At 42.4% G+C, this 20,415-nt stretch overlaps 2 protein-coding genes across 2 annotated transcripts in view; both read left to right on the top strand.

Moving 5' to 3' along the window:
* tp73 (tumor protein p73) overlaps nucleotides 1-11,004 on the top strand; it is a gene marked incomplete at both ends in the record, with an annotated part of 51,829 nt that extends 40,825 nt beyond the window's left edge. The window contains 6 exons of the mRNA XM_079558059.1: nucleotides 2,836-3,022; nucleotides 5,826-5,941; nucleotides 7,656-7,765; nucleotides 8,013-8,155; nucleotides 10,669-10,757; nucleotides 10,873-11,004. Of these exons, the coding sequence (XP_079414185.1) occupies nucleotides 2,836-3,022; nucleotides 5,826-5,941; nucleotides 7,656-7,765; nucleotides 8,013-8,155; nucleotides 10,669-10,757; nucleotides 10,873-11,004 (777 nt within the window). The remainder of the gene's footprint in view (nucleotides 1-2,835; nucleotides 3,023-5,825; nucleotides 5,942-7,655; nucleotides 7,766-8,012; nucleotides 8,156-10,668; nucleotides 10,758-10,872) is intronic.
* Nucleotides 11,005-17,097: 6,093 nt separating this feature from the next.
* LOC306964309 (tumor protein p73-like) lies at nucleotides 17,098-20,166 on the top strand (the record flags this gene model as incomplete). The annotated part of the gene is made up of 3 exons (XM_079558300.1): nucleotides 17,098-17,163; nucleotides 17,208-17,216; nucleotides 19,738-20,166. 3 exons carry the CDS (start codon nucleotides 17,098-17,100, stop codon nucleotides 20,164-20,166), a joined length of 504 nt encoding a protein of 167 aa, XP_079414426.1.
* Between the last annotated feature and the right edge of the window lie 249 nt (nucleotides 20,167-20,415).

The following is a 20,415-nucleotide window of genomic DNA, read 5'->3' on the forward strand; positions in this document are numbered from 1 at the left end:
GAAATACTTTAACATGAATGAAAATAACAAAGCGCAGGTGGAGTCTCCAACAGTTATAAATGAACTATTACAAAGGCTTTTTAAACATGTGGCTCTTTTTTTTGTTTTGTTTTTTTGTATACTTTATTGTCCCCGTAGGGAAATTTGTCCTCTGCATTTGACTCATCCTTCGATGCCGCTGGGGCGACAGGTAGGGAAAAACCGGAGTACCCGGAGGAAACTGACACAGACACGGGTGGAACATGCAAACTCCACACAGAAAGGCCCCGTCCAGGTGGGAATCGAACCTGGGACCTCCTAGCTGTGAAGCACTAACCGCTGTGCTACCGTGTAGCCCAATCAATTTATAGAATTTAATCCAACCAGTGCCAAAGCCATGGTTCTAATATTACCAACTACAAGTAAAAGAAAACACTAAGGTCCCCCACCTCCCAAACTTTCCCAAAAAATCACTCAACCACCAACTCGGGCCTCCCTCGGGACTCCTCTGTAAAATGTATTTAGCATTTAACATAATTTAAATTTAAAAAACTGGTTTCATAATGTTAGTTTGTATTTTGATATTTAGCCTAATTTCACTCAAATGTGCTGTTTTAAATAACAAAAAATCCACCCCAAAAAATCGAATTCAGTGTCAGAAATGTTAAAAATATCTTCTTGCGACCCCCACTTCGATGTCCCGTGACCCTCCACGTGGTCACGAACTCCACTTTGGGAACCGACTATCCTAGACGATACGCACATAAACACAAAGGCGTATTGGAATATATTGCTCAATAATAATTTGTCCCAGCCCCTGTGGACAATCTAACAGTCAGCATGATAAATGTTTTGTATATTCCAGATTTTGCGTTCAGATCCCTTGGTGCAAGTCCGCGCACGGCGGCGGCATCACTTGTTCCTGAAAATCCCACTTTGATTATACTGCTCTGAAGATTTTTGGAGGATTCGTAATTGCGCCGGGACAAGTTCAGACCGCTCTTCTCTTGTCCCCACCGTCTTTGAATGCGTCCCGGCACCATTCACATCGCCGTACACGCCGCGCACCTGGAGATCCTGTACCCCTGTATGTGCGCACGAGACGTTTCTCTTCTTCAGAGAACAATAATAGCTTGTTTCATCAATAAACCGATTATATTGTTACCGGATCACCTGGTGAAGGATTTACGGTTTGTTTCTTAAAAGGTTCTGTGTTGCTTTATTAAGGCGAGACACTGCAGGTGAACCGGAACAAATATAAATATAGAGATACTGAAGGTTGTTGTTGAATGAGCTGGTCATGAGTGGAGAAAAGAAAATCTGTGAAAATAAAATTCTATGGTGTTTGTTGGCATTCAATGAAGCTAGGCCAGAGCTAGACTGGCATTGCTCCACTTGATTCCGATTGGATCAAGCGTCACCTCGTTTTAGCCAATCACAACCTAGTCTCAAAACAACACACCACAATTCCATTCGATTCTAAGTTTATGGGGACATTATGTGTGTGTTTGCATATTGCAGCATCTCCAGTTTTTCCGTGATCGCAGTGTCAAATAGTATCCATAAAACTGCAGATTTCTGGCCAGCAATGTTACACCCGCCCACTCACACCAATGCTGCCGCGCGATTGGCTAGAACCGCCAATTATGCTGCTTAAAAAAAAATCTGTGTGAGCAGCCCTTGAAGGTACTGTATACCGGCTTTTGCATGGTCGATTCTCACTGAAGGCGTTCATTTATGACACACACTTAAAGGGGCTAGATGCAAGTTAGCCATTTTATACTCACTGCTGCCACCTCAGGTCAAACGTGTAACTGCACCTTCTATATTAAGCTCGTGCATGACGACCCAAATTAACATCTTTTTGAGCGACAGTGCAGGATTTTAGAGGCAGTTGTGGTGAACAGGTCTGGGCTCATTCTACACATTCGGGCATTGTTGGAATATGTAGGGGGAGGAAAATACATAATTTGGACATTTTTAAACTCTGTATACTCCCTTTAATGTTTTAAACAAAGAAAGGTAAAAATGGATTCTTCAAAATAGCGGAATTTGGTTTTGAGTGCTGCTTTGCACTTTTTACATTTCCTCAATGGGCTTCACCAGAAACGGTTTTCACTGGCCCATAGACTGACCCTATGGATTCGGGTAAAGCTGAACAGGAGAAAATGCATTTGGTTAAGCCGGGGGTTGAGAGGCTTAAAGGGGGGGTGTTATGCAAAATCGACTTTTTCAAGCTTTATATCATGTTATCATGTCATTCACTCATTAAAGACATGGCAGAAGTGTTGCCTTGGCACATTCACGTATTTTTGAGTCCCCACTGATGCCACAGACAGCGTGTGGAGGGGGGCGTGTCGAAAAGGGTCAGAGGTTCTTAAAGAGACAGAGGCCAATTTCAAGACGTTCGCTACAGCCATTTTGAGAGAGCAATGTAATACAAGGAAATTATTTTAATTTACTGCATTTACAGACCAACAGAAGGTTTCGTCATCATTGTAGTGTGCTATAGACTGGTGCTATGTGATTGAAACCATCACCCATTGTCAGACACCGGGAGACAAGCTGGATTAAGTGTCTTGCCCAAACACACAACAACACTGTGCACCTGCGGGATTCGAACCACCAGCGACATAAGACGACACACTCTGCCGTCTGCGCCACTCTCACCTTCTGTGTAGCTGCCTGGTCTCCAAAAAAGTACAGAAGGGCATCTACACTGGCATAAGGGTGACGGTGGCTCAGCGGTTAAGAGCATTCGTCCTTGTAAAGTTTGACTGGTGGCTCTGAATGGTGAATAGTCAAGTCTCGATCCCAGTTTCATCGCTAACCCTCTCTCGTGTGCGTTCCCCACAGTACTCTCCGCTGCTGAAGAAACTCTACTGTCAGATCGCCAAGACCTGCCCCATTCAGATCAAGCTGGCGTCCGGCCCCCCTCCCGGCAGCCTCATCCGGGCCATGCCCGTGTACAAGAAGGCCGAGCACGTCACCGAGGTGGTCAAACGCTGCCCCAACCACGAACTGGGGCGAGACTTCAATGACGGTACACGGATGCTTTACGATTATTGATTTTGTCTTTTGGGTTTGCAATCACGGCACAGCAAAACAGTGAGAGGTATAACTGGATTTACACATGCCGGATTTTTCTGGTTTAGACGAAGTTTAGTCCAATTTCGGTCAATCTCAGATCCTTTTTAGACCCAGTTTCATCTTGATTTGATCTTGATCTAGGACTGGTGGCACGCTAAGGAGGCCAAATATTTTGGTGAGGCAGAATAACTGATCTAAAATATGATGTACACGTTGTAATGATCAGATCAATTTATGTGAGTTGTTCATATTAATGTAACCTAAAGCCTGTCATGTAGCCGAGGATATTTAGTGTTGAAAAGTCCAGTAATTCTTGTTTCAATCCATTACAGCGCTAGCCTATTGATCTGTAGCATCTCATTTGTAAGAAAAGCTAAGACTTTATTATTGATCTCACAATGGAGAAAAGAGGACCATTCTTCTTCACTCACAGCCGCTACTTTTAAAGGAACAGGCCACCGTTTTTCCATACTGAGATATGTTCTTACCTGAGCTTTGGCGAGTTGATACGTACCTGTCTGGTCTGTGTGCGTGCCCGTGCGAAGAGCGTGGTCGCTTCACAAACACCAGACAGGTGCGTAGGAACTTGTCTAAGCTCAGGTAAGAACATATCTCAGTATGGAAAAACGGTGGCCTGTTCCTTTAAGAAAGTCTCATTGTTAAAGTAGTAAATTGAATCACTATATATCATATTGGGTCAAGCTGTAAAGTCATACTATCCGTGGGTCAAGCTATACAGTCGAACTATCTCTGTCGTGGCCTTGACTGTGGTGCTCAGGTGCGAACTCTCAGCCACTAAATGTTTTGCTTGCATATCAGTATGACGCTCGACAGGGTTTTTTATCCATCTTCTGTGAAAGCATGGACAGACTTGAATGGTAGGACTAGCGCAATGTCTCCAGTTCATGTCTCCGGGCACCGCACCAATGGTAAATAAACTTCTCCTGCAAAAGACATCCAGACTCCTCTCGGACACCATTGTTAATTCTCCAACACTATTGGTTTCGGTTAATATTGGATATCAGCAGATACTCAAACACCCAGAATCGGTATCAGTATCGGAAGCAAAAAAGGCTGGATCGATGCTTTGTAGTAGCCTTTTTTATGAGGACAGGACAAGGTCTGATCAAATGTTCCTTATTGCTAAAGCTGAAGCTAAAGCTAAAGCAACACTACATGAATCAAACCATGCAAGTTGTAGGTAGTTGAGTAAAATCTCTGTTGCCTAAACCTGTTTCTCACTCTCACAGACCCTCCCAGTTGTTCACATGAGTTGATTTGAAGCTCGTCTCAGCCGGAGTTCGTAGCGAGACAGAGTTGAGGCGCGAACAAGGCGGACCCTCGTTTTCGTCTTGTTTTTGTTACTGCTCTTTTACAGCTTTTTTGTTTTGCGTTTTCGTCACATGTTTTGCGCCTTTTCATCGCTTTTGTTGTGACGTTTTTGTGGCTTTTTTGTTGCGCTTTCATCACACGTTATGCTATTCTGAGTTTTTATTTGGGTAATGCCAAACTGGAGAAAATCTGCTCGGTTCGGACGGGGGTTCAGAGGTTAGGTGATGATTGGACCTGAAAGCCCCTCCTCATTCTCTACTCTGGCAGGTTCACAGGAAAGCTCGTCTCATTGGTCAAAATAATGGCACCGGAGGGGATTCTGATAAGTTGTTGTGATCGGCAAAGGGAGGGACTTTAGAACATGTATTTAATATTACATCTGTTATATCTAATTGCAGGCCCAATAATGCACAATCTTTTCAAATTGTGAAACATTTAAACTTGCAGACTATCACTTTAATTTTATGATTCTGGACTCTCTACATGGCACAATTCATTAAAGTCTTATCTTTTAACAAAAAAACAAAAGTATACAGTTAACTTAGTGCTAATACCTGAACTACATGGAGACATCTGTCTTTGCAAATGACCTATTTGTTGATAGTCTTTCTAAGTCAGTCCCCTCTGGCTCTTCACATTTTAGTTATTGGATTCTATTACTCCTTTTGTTTTTGGCAAAAAGATTGAATTCAGATTCTACGCACATGCATCTTAACGCTGTGGTACTTGGCTTTTTGCTGTTGTAAATGTATTTTTGCCACCTCAGAGTGTGACGTAAAAAGAGCAAAAAAAACAGAACTTACCTCACCTCACGTTGTATTGAGCAATGGATGATAGAAGTACAATAAATGAGTGTGATTTATTTTTTATCCTGGTTCACTTTGTCAATGGTCAAAGCTGCACACCGGGGTGAAAGATGCGGATGATTAAATTGTTAGAACAATTCGGACAGACACCAGGGATTGTGAGAGCTTGAAACAAGTTTGGGCAAACACAAAAATGTCGCCATTTGAACAGGAACAATCAGGTACCCCAGCTTTAATACGGACATTTTCCTCTCTGATGTTCAAACCGAGGCTTTACCCTAATCTGAAAGCTTTTTGGGAAAAGTGTCAAAATAGCAACGAAAATGAGAAGAAAACAAGGATGGAGGCAAAAAAACACAAAAGGGCAATTGAAAAGGGACAAGAACGCAACAAAAAAGTGACGAAAAAGCGATAAAAAATCGATGGAAAAAAAGGTGACAACAGGAAAAAGATCTGTTTAAAATAAGTTTTCTAGGTCTGTCGAATGAGGCATTGCTCTGGCTGTAACCTTTAAGATTTGGGTAAAGCTGAACAGGTGAAGCTGGGGGTTAAGAGGTTAAACCTGTAACATGTCTCAGGATTTCGATCAAGCGTAACACCGATGACGTCTTCCCCCAGGTCAGGCAGCCCCGGCCTCCCACCTGATCCGTGTGGAGGGCAACAACCTGAGCCAGTACGTGGACGACCCAGTGACGGGCCGCCAGAGCGTCTGCGTGCCCTACGAGGCTCCACAGGTCGGTCATGGAAAGGAAACAGAGGCTGTTTTAGGATAGCTTTATAATGTGTTGCTATGTTGTATTTAGTAAGTATAATTTTCTATTGGATTTTCTTTGTAATACAGTAAACGTGTGCTTCCACATACTGGTAAAGGTTTTTGTTACCTGATGTTGTCCCTTGAGTTTTTTCAAATGCGAATAGCACCCTCTTGTGGCAGGCGAACATATAGCTATTGGCACACTGTTACAACCATAGACTGTAGAAAATAATGGACGTCTTATGCTCACTCCTCCCCGTTTACCAGAATGACCACGGCCGTGGGGCAATTCATGGCGGATTTACAGGCTCCCCCTCCCCAGTTCTGACGAAGCATGTTCCTAAAAAGGACATACGGGCGGGATTTTCACCGTAGACTCGGCCCTTGCGTGACGTGTAGCTCGTGCTGCTCCAATGCTAACAGTCCGAGCCTCATTAAGTACGAGATTTCAAAAAATCATATTACGAAAACCAGCCTGGTTTCATATAGTGTTATTAACCCTGCGTGATCTCAGGAGGAAGATCTAGCCTAGTCTAGCGTTGAAACAATTGAAACCAGGCTTTAAAGTAGTTTTTAACGTGTCTAAAGTCCAATGCTTTTCAATGGGGGCCTAGCGGCGATATGGAGGTACTACAGCAACGGCGGAGCAATGGCGGCCCCCACGTTTGTGGTCAAAAAGCAGGGCAGCCAGCGGCCATTGGTTACAACATGCTCATTTTCTCATTCTGGGTGTTCTCAGATCATTTGGAGTGTCGTGTGATGTTCGCACTGTAATGTCCTTCGCTCAAGTTTAAATGATCCATGAAGATGATGCAGATTCAATCCAACCAATCACAGCCAAGTCCCAAAACTGACACAAAAGCAAATCCATAAAAAAAATGTTTTTTGTGCTTTTAAGTGTGTAGCAGTATATGTTGTGCTTTCCGACACCATCCTCTTGTTAAAAAGTATCAGTAAAAGTGTTTGTTGCCAACATTTGTAAAACCGGCTTTGTAAAATTGGACTTTTTCAAGAGTGCCACATGATTGGCCAGAACCACCAGGAATAAGGATTCAGATAAATCAGCTCTCGTGGCACAAGATGGATACTCACAAAAGAGAAAAATGCATGTTGTTAAAATGACCTGCGAAGAAACAATGATATCATGAAACACTAAAATGTGAAGACAAGGCAAGTGAAAGTTTACATGCTATAGAGCAGGGGTGTCCAAAGTGCGGCCTGGGGGCCAAATGCGGCCCTCAGACCAATTTTTGGTGGCCCTCTGCCTTTTTGCTGAATCGGGACACATCATCAGAGATAGTCCTTTTTATTTGAATGTTATATGTTATAATTCCACACAATTCTAACCTAGCAACTAACCTTTTACTGTGAGACAGAGCTGACATGAAGGTTTTGAGCAGAAATAAAGGTTTGGGGCGCAATTTAAACCTCTGCTAGTCAAAGGTTTTGTGGCACTAACCACCGATCTATGGCCCTTCACCCTGTGTACGCTTCAGTATACGGCCCCACAGGAAAAAAAGTTTGGACATCCCTGCTATAGAGCAAACAGGCACAAAATTTGAACATTAAAAAATATTGTATTATATTAACATCATTAGGTATTGACACAATAACAATATTTTGTTGAATGTAAAAAAGAAACGTGAAATGTGAATAGGAACATTTGAAAAATGTTTATTCTGTGTATGTTTCAGGTGGGGACCGAGTTTACCACCATTCTGTACAACTTCATGTGCAACAGCAGCTGTGTGGGAGGCATGAACCGCAGACCCATCCTCATCATCATCACACTGGAGACCAGAGAGTACGGCAGAACATAGCAATATACCTCAATATGTGCTACTAATGAGCATAGACTATTAAATTACAATGTCATTTTAGTACACATTTCTGATAAAAGTATTACAAAAATACTATTATACATAAACGATTATGGCTAGCTAAACTCACAGGTTTCTTTCCTCCTTTAAAACAATTACGGTCTCCTAAAAGTGCCTATTTACCACCACAGTTAGTTACCACAGCTCTAACCAGGAGTGTCTGGTTCGCAGCGGTCAGGTGTTGGGCAGGAGGTCGTTCGAGGGCCGGATATGCGCCTGTCCCGGACGCGACCGTAAGGCAGACGAGGACCACTTCAGGGAGCAGCAGGCGCTCAACGAAAGTGTGGCCAAGAACGGCAGCGCCAACAAACGCAGTGAGTGAAGTACGCTTTTTTTACTGAAGGGGAGACACTACAGGAAAAACTCTATTTTTTAAATTTTTAGGCTTTGGGCCAATTTGGTCTCTATAAACTTTCACCTGGAAAAAAACTAATCTTCACAATGACATGTTTAATTATTGCTCTGATTCAAGGTTTCTCCATACATTTATTTGGGAAATTGCAATTTCAAGAGCCATTTTCTGAAAATGCATTTTTCCCTCATTGGTGCAACAATATCTCCACATCAATAGCACCTACAGACTTATGAAGACTTTTGAAGGTTTTACCTGATATCTCTATATTTAAAAGGGTATTCCCAGGCTAGTTTTCACCTGTAGTGCCTTAAAGGTGCATTATGCAACTTTTATGAGGTAAAAAAAGGTTTATATTTGTGAGTATTTGACCTTGTAGTGAGCCTGCAGCTGTATGAGTGGTCAGCATGGGACCTTTACTTTCGATCACAGTGGTCTCTACAGCGCTCCAGGATCTATTGTTTTTGTAGATTTTCTGGTGAGAGGGTCCATCAGCCATGAGAACCTTCCAAACAATTGATCCTGGAGCGTCCAAGAGACCATTGTGATGGAAAGTAAAGGCGCCAAGCTGACAACATTTAAAACTGACTGATCCATTCAAATTTTGTCATCCAAAATATAGGACATTTTGGGCATTTTGAGGCATCATAAAGGGATTAAGTTTCATATGAAAACAGGAAATGACAAAAAACTTGCAGTACATTTTTTTTCTCATATTCATGTCAGTAATCGACAACAAAAGTTTCATATTGATATCGATGAATTCAAAAACTTTCCCTATTCACCTGTAGTGTCTCACATGACATTTTTAAAATAGTTTAGTTTAAAGGTGCATTATGCAACTTTTCATGTGAAAAAAAAGGTTTTATTTGCTTGTATTTGACCTTTCAGTGACCCAGCTCGCCTTTATTTTGTTTTTATTTTCCCTCACATTGGCCTCAGTGATGCTCCAGAATCAATTGTTTTTAGAGTTTCTGGGAGGTTTTCACTTCTCGCCTAACCTGGCTAACACCATGCTGCTGTGTGCGCTCGAATTATTTCGAACTGCACAACAGCCTGGGGACCATGGCCCAAATTTTCCGGTGGATTTGGGAACCAATCACAGAGCGAGGAGGGACGGCAAGACGATGACGCACGGAAGCTTGTAGTTTATTTACGGATAAAAAAAAAAAAGTTTATTTACGGATCCAACATGACAGCAGCAGACACGATGGTATTTTTCGATCAAGCTTTAGACCGTGTTCTAAACAGTTTATCTCAAAAGTTTACCGCGGGTACGTCATACGTCATCTCATACAATGATACGATTGGCTATGGCTACGTGCAGACGCAAGATAGACTTTTTTTTTTTTTCGTATCGCCCAATAAACGAGTATGGACGATCGTAAACCACACCTCTCCTACGAGAAAATGCATTGGTGGTCCCCAGACTAAATATCACTTGTGATTTTAGTCTGGTGTTAGCCAGGCTACTTCTCGCCAGAAAACCTACAAAACAATTGATTCTGAAGAGTTGTAGATCCCACTGTGAAGGGAAAGTAAAGGCGCCATCAAGACCATCATGCTATTGGGTCACAGAAAAGTCAATTACGCACAAACCTAAAAAAAATGTCCCCACATACAGTTGCATAATGGGACCGTTAAAGTGATATTTCGTATGTTTGCAAAGTGAGGAGAGATACAGAGAAATTTGAAAGTAAACGCTCAAATCCCTCCCCTCTTGGACCAGAAAGTTGCGCCTCGTTTGGAAAATGGGTAAAGCAGGAACAGAATTTTCAAAAGTAAATGATCAAGCTCCTCCCCCTCCCCTCCTGATTGGACCTGACAGGCTGGTTCACAGGACAAGCTCGTCTCATTGGTCAAAGTGGTATCCCGGGGATTCTGATTAGGGCCTGAAATCAGGGAGGGACTTTAGAAAACATATGATTATTAAGTATTACTTAATTAAATTAAATTATTTTCAAATTATCCACGTCCATTCTACACAAAAAATACAATTTGTAAAACATTTCAGACTATCACTTTGACCTCTTAACCCCCACCTGGACAAAAACATTGATGAAAATGCAACATAAGTGCGACAAAATCATTTAAAAAAAAAGGTGATAAGGATGTGTGCCAAGAAAGAGCAACAGAAAAGTGACAAAAGGCGATGAAAAAACAACAAAAAAGCGGTGGGGAAAAAATGTCAAAAAAGTGACGACAACCCGAGGAAAAAGAACCATTTAGATGAGTTTTGTAGGTCTTAGCTTTCAAATGAGGCGTTATACTACACAGGCTACTATTGGTGTTGGGTAAAGATGAACTAGAGAAAAATATACTTGGTTAAGGCAGGCGTTTAAGAGGTTAACCTAAAATAATAAAAAATGTCTGGCCAAAATGTTGTATTTTTATCACATTGGCTGCAATTTTTGGATTTCTAAATGATCAAACATATATTCTGTAAAAAAGAATAAACACTTCTTCCTTTTGCAGATTTTAAACAGAGTCCGACGAGTATCCCCAGCCCGAACATAAACATGAGGAAGAGGCGGCACGGAGAAGAGGAGATTTACTATATTCCTGTAAGACTGCTACAGCTACTACTGCTATTGCCAGTATTGCTACTACTGTTAGCACCACACACCATATGGACCGCTGTAAAAACTCTTTGCTTTTGCTCACGGTTGCGCTGTCCAGGTGCGCGGGCGTGAGAACTTTGAGCTCCTGATGAGGATCAAGGACAGTCTGGAGCTGATGGAGCTGGTGCCTCAGCCGCTGGTGGAATCCTACAGGCAGCAGACGCAGCAGCAGCTCATCCAGAGGCCGTGAGTCTCGCAGCACCTCGTAATGTCTTCTCTGTAACGGCGTTCCCATCGCTCGATTTTGGACTGAGTGAGGGGGAAAAAAAATAAAACAAAGCAAGGACAGGAGAAGCTGTTTGGTCGCTGGATTGTAGCCGTATGCTAGTTGCCATCCACACTTGTACTCTCAAGCGCACTCTCAGCCGTCCTGTCCTGTTGTACATGTTTTTAGTGGTAGGGGAAACTGGAGTACCCAGAGGAAACCTATGCACCAACATTGATTGATCTCTATTTTCAATTCAATTTTATTTTGTTCATGATAAGAAATAAAACATGCAGCTGACTCATGAACTTAGACATGCCTTTTATACACTGCATTCCAAATTATTATGCAAATTGGATTTTTGTGTCAAAAAGGTAAAAAAAAACACAATAATAATGAAACTCATGGATGGTATCGTGTCTTGGGGCTGTATGAATCACTGACATTAATCTCAGAGACCTGGGATGATTAGTTGTCGGGTTAAGCCCAGTTAAGGGAAAAACTACTGAAAAAGGGTGTTCCACTTTATTATGCAGATCATCATTTTCAAGCAATATGGGAAAGAAAAAGGGACTTTCTGCTGATGAAAAGCGTGAAATAGTTGAATGCCTTGGTCTAGGTATGAAAACCTCAAATGAAAACCTCAGCTCAAACAATAACAAATATTTTCCTCAGTGAAACGAATATACCGTGATAGTGCGCCCTCTGCTGGATAAAGCGGATCTAAATCGATCGGCTTTCAGGAAGGTTGATGTTGATAATCTACTTAACACACGTGAGGAGTCATATCAATTGTTTTCATTTAGAAAAAAAAGGACATTCTTATGAACACATTTGGAAAGTGTAACTAGATGCTTCTGTTGGTTGATAAAGATAACATAACTTCGAACCGCTTACGAATTGCTTGTTATTTTTGTCCCCTAACAACCCTAACCCTACAGCGCTAAGCTAACCTTAGCCCTAATCCTACAACCCTCACCTAACTCTACCAGTGTAATTGTAAAACATAGAATATTAACAAATATCGTTGTGGATCCGCTCCTACCAGCAGAGGGTGCACTATCACGGTAAATCCGCCTCACCGTTGTCGATCTGCCTCGGCTCTGGGCCTGCAGCTTTCTATTATTGCCAGTTTCAAGTAACACACAAAAATCTTCCATTGTCTCGTCCAAACTGTTTCCGCCAAAGAAATGGCTCCTAACCTGATGATTATAAAGTGCCATGACGATTATTGAGATTGAGCAAAGTAGTTTATGATTTTGCTAAAATTTCGAATAATTGCCCATCCCTATCCGAAGGAAACATATGCCGGCACGGGGGAAAATAAGTAAAGTCCACACAGAAAGCCTTGTCTGGCCCAAGGATCGCATCCAGGTTCTTCTACTGTTGCTGTGGAGCACAAATGCTAACCGCTGCGCCACCATGCCACCCCATTGACATACCAACCTGGCCCTGGAGGAAGTGATTTGATTAATTACGAAACTGATGGCTGCCTTAACAAATGTCCTGCTGTAGAAATTCACCAGACTTTGTTGTTATTTGTCAATTCATTTCACAATGAATCGAAATAGTTCATTCTCTCGTCCTTGTTGTGGAGCAGGGGGTGGGGAGTAAGGGGTGGAAGCACAGAGAGGGTAAGGAAGGGAGGGAGTTCAGTTTCCCTATAGCCTGGTGTCTGAAACTGTTCTTCAGTGACTGGCCCGTGGATTCCGCAGTCTCCTCCCTGAAGGCATTACCTTGAAGAGACTGTGTGATGGGTGCGTAGGGTCCCTGGTGATTCTGATGGCTTTTCTGAAACTTGGACTTGTTCCTGTCCACTTGTCAAAGACCCCTCTAAGATTTAATAGCACATTTTCCATAGTATTAAAATGCAGTGGCTTGCTCTCTGCCACTACGTAACTGTTGTATTTAATAAATAAGCCTTATGTACTTTCCCCCTGTGCTTCCAGGAGCAATATCGCCTCCCCATCGTCTTACTCATCCCTGTCCAACATGAACAAACTTCACGGAGGTCTCCACAAAGCACCTTCGGTCACTCAGCTGGTGGGACAGTCCCAGCAGAACAGCTCTGCCCCCAACACCATCACACACATGGGTGAGTGGGATATGACCAGTGTGAATGAGGATAATTTAACTTCGCTATATTAGTGTTTTACAAGCAGCACACCCAGCCAAAGTAAACTATGAATAACAAAACACATGAAATCCTTAAAAGTAATATTTATTTTTGTTTATATTTATATTTCAGATGCACTATAGTAATCAACGTTATATGTTCCGAACTCAATTTGTAAACAAATGAGCTCCCAATATAAAGCGATTTAATATATATATTTTGCTTTCAAAGTATCGATGAGAGGGGCGACAGTTTGTTGAGTGGGTCATCTTGCGATGGGAAGGTCTGGATTTAGCTTCACTAAAACCCTTTGGAAAGATGGATAAAGTCAACAATACACCCAAAAAGACCAAAACCGGCCCGAGGTCAGGTTGGTTTTGTTTCCCAATGAAGCAAAGGTCATCTCAGGTCCAGAGAGAAATGGATCTGTTTGCAGAAATTAATTTGCTGCAAAAGAGAGATGCCCAGAGGAAAGCCGAAGTGCTTTCCACGGAGAAAAGCCACAAAGAGGCACAGAAACTTTGGCTTCAAACACAGCGCGCCATGGTGGAGAAGGAAGAGTCGCTGTTAGCAGAGGTTAACTCGCTACGTCTTAAAGATGAGCAGAGACAGGCTGAACTGCTCGCCAAGGATAAGAGCCACAAGGAGTCGCAGGAACAGTGGCTTCAAACACAGCGCGCCCTTGTGGAGAGAGAGACGTCGCTGTTAGCAGAGGTTAACTCGCTACAGCTCAGAGACGAGCAGAGAAAGGCCGAACTGCTCGCGAAGGACAAGAGCAACAAAGAGTCGCAGGAACAGTGGCTTCAAACACAGCGCACCCTTGTGGAGAGGAAAGAGACGCTGGTAGCAAAGGTTAACTCGCTACAGCTCAGAGACAGGCTGAGAAGGAATGAACTGCTTGCGAAGGACAAGAGCCACAAAGAGGCACTGGAAAAATTGATGCAAACGCACGTGGAGAGAGAAGAGTCGCTGCTAGCAAGGTCAAGGTCAGAGGTTAACTCGCTACAGCTCAGAGACGAGCAGAGAAAGGCCGAACTGCTCGCCAAGAACAAGAGCCACAAAGATGCGCTGGAGCAGTGGCAGCAAACACAGCGCAGCATGGTGGAGAGAGACGTTTCGCTGGTGGAAGAGATTAGAAAGATGCGGATCAGAGAGAAGAAGAGAAGGGAAAACGATTTTGCCAAAGACGAGCATCACAGAAAAGCCCAGAAAGACTGGCTACAAAAAGAATGTGCCTTAGTGGAGAGAGTTGAGGGGCTTTTAGCAGAGAATAAAGCCCTTCAAATTGAAGAAGAATCAAGAAAAGTCGAACAGCTGGCTGCAGAGCAGGCACTAAAAGACAGAGACAACCTGAGGAAGAAAGAGAAGCTGGCATTTGCCAAGCTCCTTGAAGAGTCAGAGAAACAATGGCTGGAAAAGCAGCAGGCTTTGCTCTCTCAGAATCAAGAGTTCATGCAAAGAGAACAAGCGTTATTGGCCCAAATTAAAGGACTTCAAGAGAGTCATACACAGAAGAATGCGGATGATGACCTTTCGAAAGAACAGTCCCTTAAAGAGACAGAAGAACAGTGGCTGGAAAAACAGCACACTTGGCTCTCAGAGAAAAACAACTTCGTTCAGAGAGAACAAGAGTTGTTGGCCCAAATTAAAGGCCTTCACGACATTAATGCATTGAAGAACGCTGATGACCTTTCCAAAGAGAGGTCCTTCAAAGAGACAGAAGAACAGTGGCTGGAAAAACAGCTCACTTGGCTCTCAGAGAAAAACAACTTTGTTCACAGATAACAAGAGTTTTTGGCCCAGATTAAAGGCCTTCGGGTGATGGAGGATCAGAGGAAGGAACAGTGGATTGAAAAAGAGAAGGCATGGCTGGTCGAAAAAGTAAAGATGGAGCAATCACAAAACGAGTTGTCCAAAACTTTTCAAAAAAGAGAGAGACAGTGGAAAGCAGATGAGCAGAAGAAGGAATCTGCCAGTCATGAGCGAGATGAGCAGTGGCAAGCAAAACAAAAGGCTTGGATAGAGAAACAAACAACGTTTCTCGCTGAGAGATCTCAGTTGATGGAGAAGATAGACAAATTGATGATCGAGAACAATGGGAACAAACCTGACAGGGGCAACACGATGTGTGGCATGACGCAGGAAACACTGGTCATTTTGATGTAGCTATTCAACACCACCGCAGACAGACCGAGGACCCTGCACACAGATTTGTTTCACCTTTTTAAATTTAGGAAAGAGAATAACCTTCAGATAAAATGATACACATTTGATTTTGGACATTTGGTAAATTAGTTATCACTTTTCAGTGTTAAAATAATATAAAACTGGGATGCAAAAAATACAATGCACAAAATATATAATACAATGTACAAAATATATCCAAATATAAAGGGACAAAAAAAAACATACAAGCCATGACAGACGTGAGCCTAAATCCCACCCCACACTTACCAATCTAGTAGTGTAGAAGTGGGGAAGGCAAACGCGCTCCACACTGCCACACATGGAATTCAGGTTTGTTTACATCCCCCCTTCATAATACATGGAGATCTCAACTAAATGAGGTTGTGTTGGAATCTGACGAGCTACATCTGCAGAAGTTCACACCTTCGCCAATAAAACCAACATGCTCAATCAGAGGAGGTCCAGGAGAGCACGCCCATGGCTGAGTCTCCTGTTGAGGCAAACCACCCCCATGACCACCCACAGATCGCCACCGCTAAGGATGCCTTGAGCTGCCTGGTCGGATTGGAGGTGGTCCAGGAGAGCATGCCCATGGCTGAGACTCCGTCTTAAAGACCACCTCCAGATTCGCCACTACTGAAGACATGTCCGCTGGTCCAAAAAGCAGAGAAAACGGCAAAAGAATCAGGCAAAGGAGGACGTCCCGGGCGTTCACACTTTAACTGCGAAGGTTGAGGTGGCTAATCTGCAGACATATTTTTTTTTCTTTTTCTCTTTGTAAAATGTTCATACTGTCTTCTTAGGACTTTTAAGTGTTTTTCTCCATAGATTCCATATTACTTTTTGTCCAGCCAAACTAAAGTGCTTTCCTTGCCCATTGGTCTAACCCCTTAAAGCCTTAGCAGAATCAGGCCCGCCACAACAAAATACAAGTCGTCCAAGCGTTAGAACTTCATGTCTTCCCTTTATATATCTTCTTTGTTGTACTTTGTTGATGTGCCATTGCATATTTTTTTATTAAATTACATCGGGTACTAGTGGACAGACAAGGAAAGTCAAGGACTGTTCTTTGTCTGGACTTCTTCTACTTTCATATTTTTTATGGTGAGTAATTGTCCACAAAAAATGATGAGCTCAAATGATAATGAATATGTGGCCTTAAATGAAGTAAAAATTAAGTAAAAAATATTCATTCCCATTTCCCAGTCTTTCAAACTGACTCAGTCTATGAATAACTAAACACATAAACATTTTAACTTATTAAAACTAGTTTGTATATAAATCAGATCCAAATGTTAAGAATTAAAATATATATTTTTGCTTTATATCTATGAGAGTACCATTTAAGGGACTCGAGAGTAATTTAAAAATGTTAAAATCATGTATTTTCCACACCCCACGCTCCTGCAATGTCCTAATGTGTAGAATGAGCCCAGACCTAATTCACCACAACTGCCTCTAAAATCCTGCACTGTCACTGAAAAGGTTGGTATTTCAGTCCGAAATACCAAGCATCTCCATTGTCACGCTCGAGCTTAACATAGAGATTGCAGTTACACGTAAGACCTGAGGTGGCAATAGTGAGTAAAAAATGACAGCTTCCATCTAGTCCCTTTAAGGTAACAGATAATCGATAACTGCTTAACGATATCAATCCCTAACAATGAGAAGACATAGTATCACAGTGTCTTTGGATAAAAACAGGCTTTTGATTATTAGGTACACATCAGAAAAATGTCTCTCACACTCTCTCTCCCCTCTCCACAGGCGCGGGTATGCTCAACAGCCACCACATGCAGACCAATGGAGACATGAACGGAGGCCACGGCAGTCAGACCATAGTGTCCCACTGCAGTACGCCCCCCAACTATAACTCTGACCCCAGCCTCGTCAGGTACCTCACCCTGCAATGACACTTACCCAACCCTCTAAGAACAATGACACTCCCTTCTCTCCAAACTGTTGTCCACTGACACTTGCTTACGACCAATGACACTTAAACCCTAAGCCCCTCCTAAGACCAATGACGTTCCCTAAACTCCTGAAGACCAAGGACACCTGTTTTCTCCTGACATTCACCCCTTTGGAGGAATGACACTCCCTTCACCCCTAAAGATCAATCCCTTCACTTTAAAGATTTTGCTTTTGTATCTGCCAGGAAAACATTTTGCTAGTTTTGAAAATAATAACATTTAAAAAATCATAAGACTTTTTTTTTTTCATTGTAAAGCCCGAAGAGATTCAGTGTGTTCGTAGAAATTGTACACTGCAAAAAACAATGTCTGGATGAGTTAAAGCGACTGGAATTCAAAGTAGTTGGCCTTAAATTGAGTAATTCTGAAATGAAAAGTAAAACATATGCCAGTGGAAGAACCTGAAAATAATGTATAAAGCACTTTTCTACCCACTTAAGGCACTTTGCATTAACAAACTCTTTACCCATTCACACTTTTATTTAAAAGGGTTAAGTGATCACCTGCGGGATTCATTCACAAGGGTCGCTCTATATGCACCACTGTTGCCCCTTATTCCATTAGCAGATAATTTTACTGATCTTCTCATATTTATGTAGAGTACTCTTTCTGTATGTTTTATGTGAAATATATGAAATATTATGCCCTCTCATATTAGCCTTAAGGACATTAACATTCCCTCCCCCTAAAAACAACAGACTTTCCCTTTCTCTGCAAAGAAAAGGACACTTCCTTCACTCTTAAAGACACACAGCACTCTCTTCACCATCTAAACACGACACTCCCTTCACCCTTAAAGACAAGAGTACCTGCACTTCTGACCCCTACTGTTAATGTTTTTGTACAGTCTGTATTATGTGTGTTAACAGTTCTGTGTGTGTTCAGCTTTTCTGATTTGGACAGTGGGCACTATATGTTATTGTGGTGACTAAAAGTAAATTATTGAGTGTTAGGTTGTAGCCATGAGGCTTCCATTCATTTTAAATTGTAAATATAGTTTTGCCTCTTTACATGCAACTGATTTCCTAGTATTTGTTAATACAGTAAAACTCATTTAATGGCACCATTTGATAATCCAATTCTGTTAACTTTCCTTTTTCATTGTCAATTGATGTATTTTGCCAAATTCCATTGTAAATAAATAAAGTTTTTTATAAACAAAAGCTATGGCTTATGGATCATTTATACATGCCTGCATTGCAATACAATCCAAATATTGTACATAGTTATCTGAGGATATAAAATTATACTTTTACTGAATCACAGATCCTTTCACACACGTGTAACTGATATAGGTTGTTAAACAAAACAATACTTTTAATCTTGTATTGCTCTCTAAGCTGCTCCTTCTCTCCCTGCACAGTTTTCTAACCAGTCTGGGCTGCCAGAACTTCATTGACTACTTCACTTCCCAAGGTTTTCAGTCGGTGTACCATCTACAGACGCTGTCTATGGAGGTAACTGCTTATCTCTTCACTCAACAGTCAGTGACTACACCTCATCTCTCCTCTCGCCTCCTCAAAGCTCAAAGTTAGCTTTAATGGAAATTCTACCACATGTAAAGGAAATAGGGTAACCGGATTTTCCGATTAAAAACTGGGACTATTTGAAAATATGCCGTTGGGATTCCAAATCATGCTGAAGGTAAAACAGTTAAATCTCATGACATGCACCAATCCACATTGTGGAGATGCTAGAATTTAGATTTTTAATTGGTTTATACTCTGTAATATTTTGGAGACTTACATTGGTCAAAAACCAGGACAACTGAGACAGACTGAGTAAACTGGGTAAACTGGGACATCTGGTCACCCTAAGAGTAGATATGAAGAAGTGTAAGTGCATGACTGTCAGCCATTGTCCTCAAGGGGCTGGGGAACGGTGGAAGAAAAGGTAGGAAAGGGATAGAGTTCAACTTTTTTGACAGCCTGATGGAAGAAGCTGTCAGTTCATACGGATCAAGAGTCTTGTCCATAACAGAAGAACTAAATAGGCTGGTGTGATGCATCAAGTTGTCTCCCTGAAGAGGCTGTATAACGGGTGTGTGAGTAACACTGTCCACTCTGGAAAGCCAGTTTAATCTGAGTGGCACTGTTGAGAACATTGTTGTTGATCCTCAACACCTAGCCCAGGGTTTATACAGGGAGCAGCGACTCAAATTCATGGTTTTTCGATGCCATTTTTGATCCCAGATATACTATTTTTATTGCCACAAACACAACATGTTTGTGCCTATTTGATTTCTCAAGATTTGCAAACATTACATTGAAATTTCAATATTCAAAAGCAAATCTCTCTCTTGGGGTGGCATACTTTACAACTATGAAAAACGGAGTTGAAACTTTGAGGAAGCAAATGACATAAGACGCCCCCGAGCTTTGAAAACTGCCCCTGCACTACACCAAGCTAATATAATAATGAACCACTGTCTTTCCTCTTCAGGATCTGGGTGCCCTGAAGATCCCAGAGCACTCCCGGCTGGTCATCTGGAGAGGCCTTCAGGACATGAAACAGGCGACCGTTCCCATGGCGCCCGCAACTCACCACCACCACCACCATGACTACCACCACCACCCCGGCCAGCAGCTTCTCCGCTCGGGCAACAACATGGCCTCCACCGCCATGGCTACGCTCGGGACGGGTAGTGGTGGTGGAGGAGGAGGGGGCGAGCTCCAGAGGCAGAGGGTCATGGAGGCTGTGCACTTCAGGGTCCGGCACACCATCACCATCCCCAACAGGGCTGGGGGCGCCGGGGGGATGGCTTCTGCCGCAGACGAGTGGGCGGACTTCGGCTTCGACATGCCGGACTGCAAGGTGTCCCGTAACAAGCACTCCATCAAGGAGGAGTTCATGGAGGGCGACGTTCACTGAAAAGACGAGCATTTACGAGTTTACAAAATGTGGTATTAGGGCGATGTCACTGGGTCACAACATTCTACACGTATGTAACGTTGGACTGGGGGTATGCAAAATGTCTATTGTTAATCTGCAGGTTTAGTGATGAGGTTAGAAAAATAACAGGATTATGGGCCCGGTCGCTTGTGTAAATCATTACAATTTTGGACATTTATTATTTCCTACAGATTCCTATCGATTCTTTACACAGATCTTTAGTCTGGG

The sequence above is a fragment of the Gobius niger genome (assembly GCF_951799975.1).
Source record: "Gobius niger genome assembly, chromosome: 6".
In the NCBI taxonomy this organism is placed as follows: Eukaryota; Metazoa; Chordata; class Actinopteri; order Gobiiformes; family Gobiidae; genus Gobius; species Gobius niger.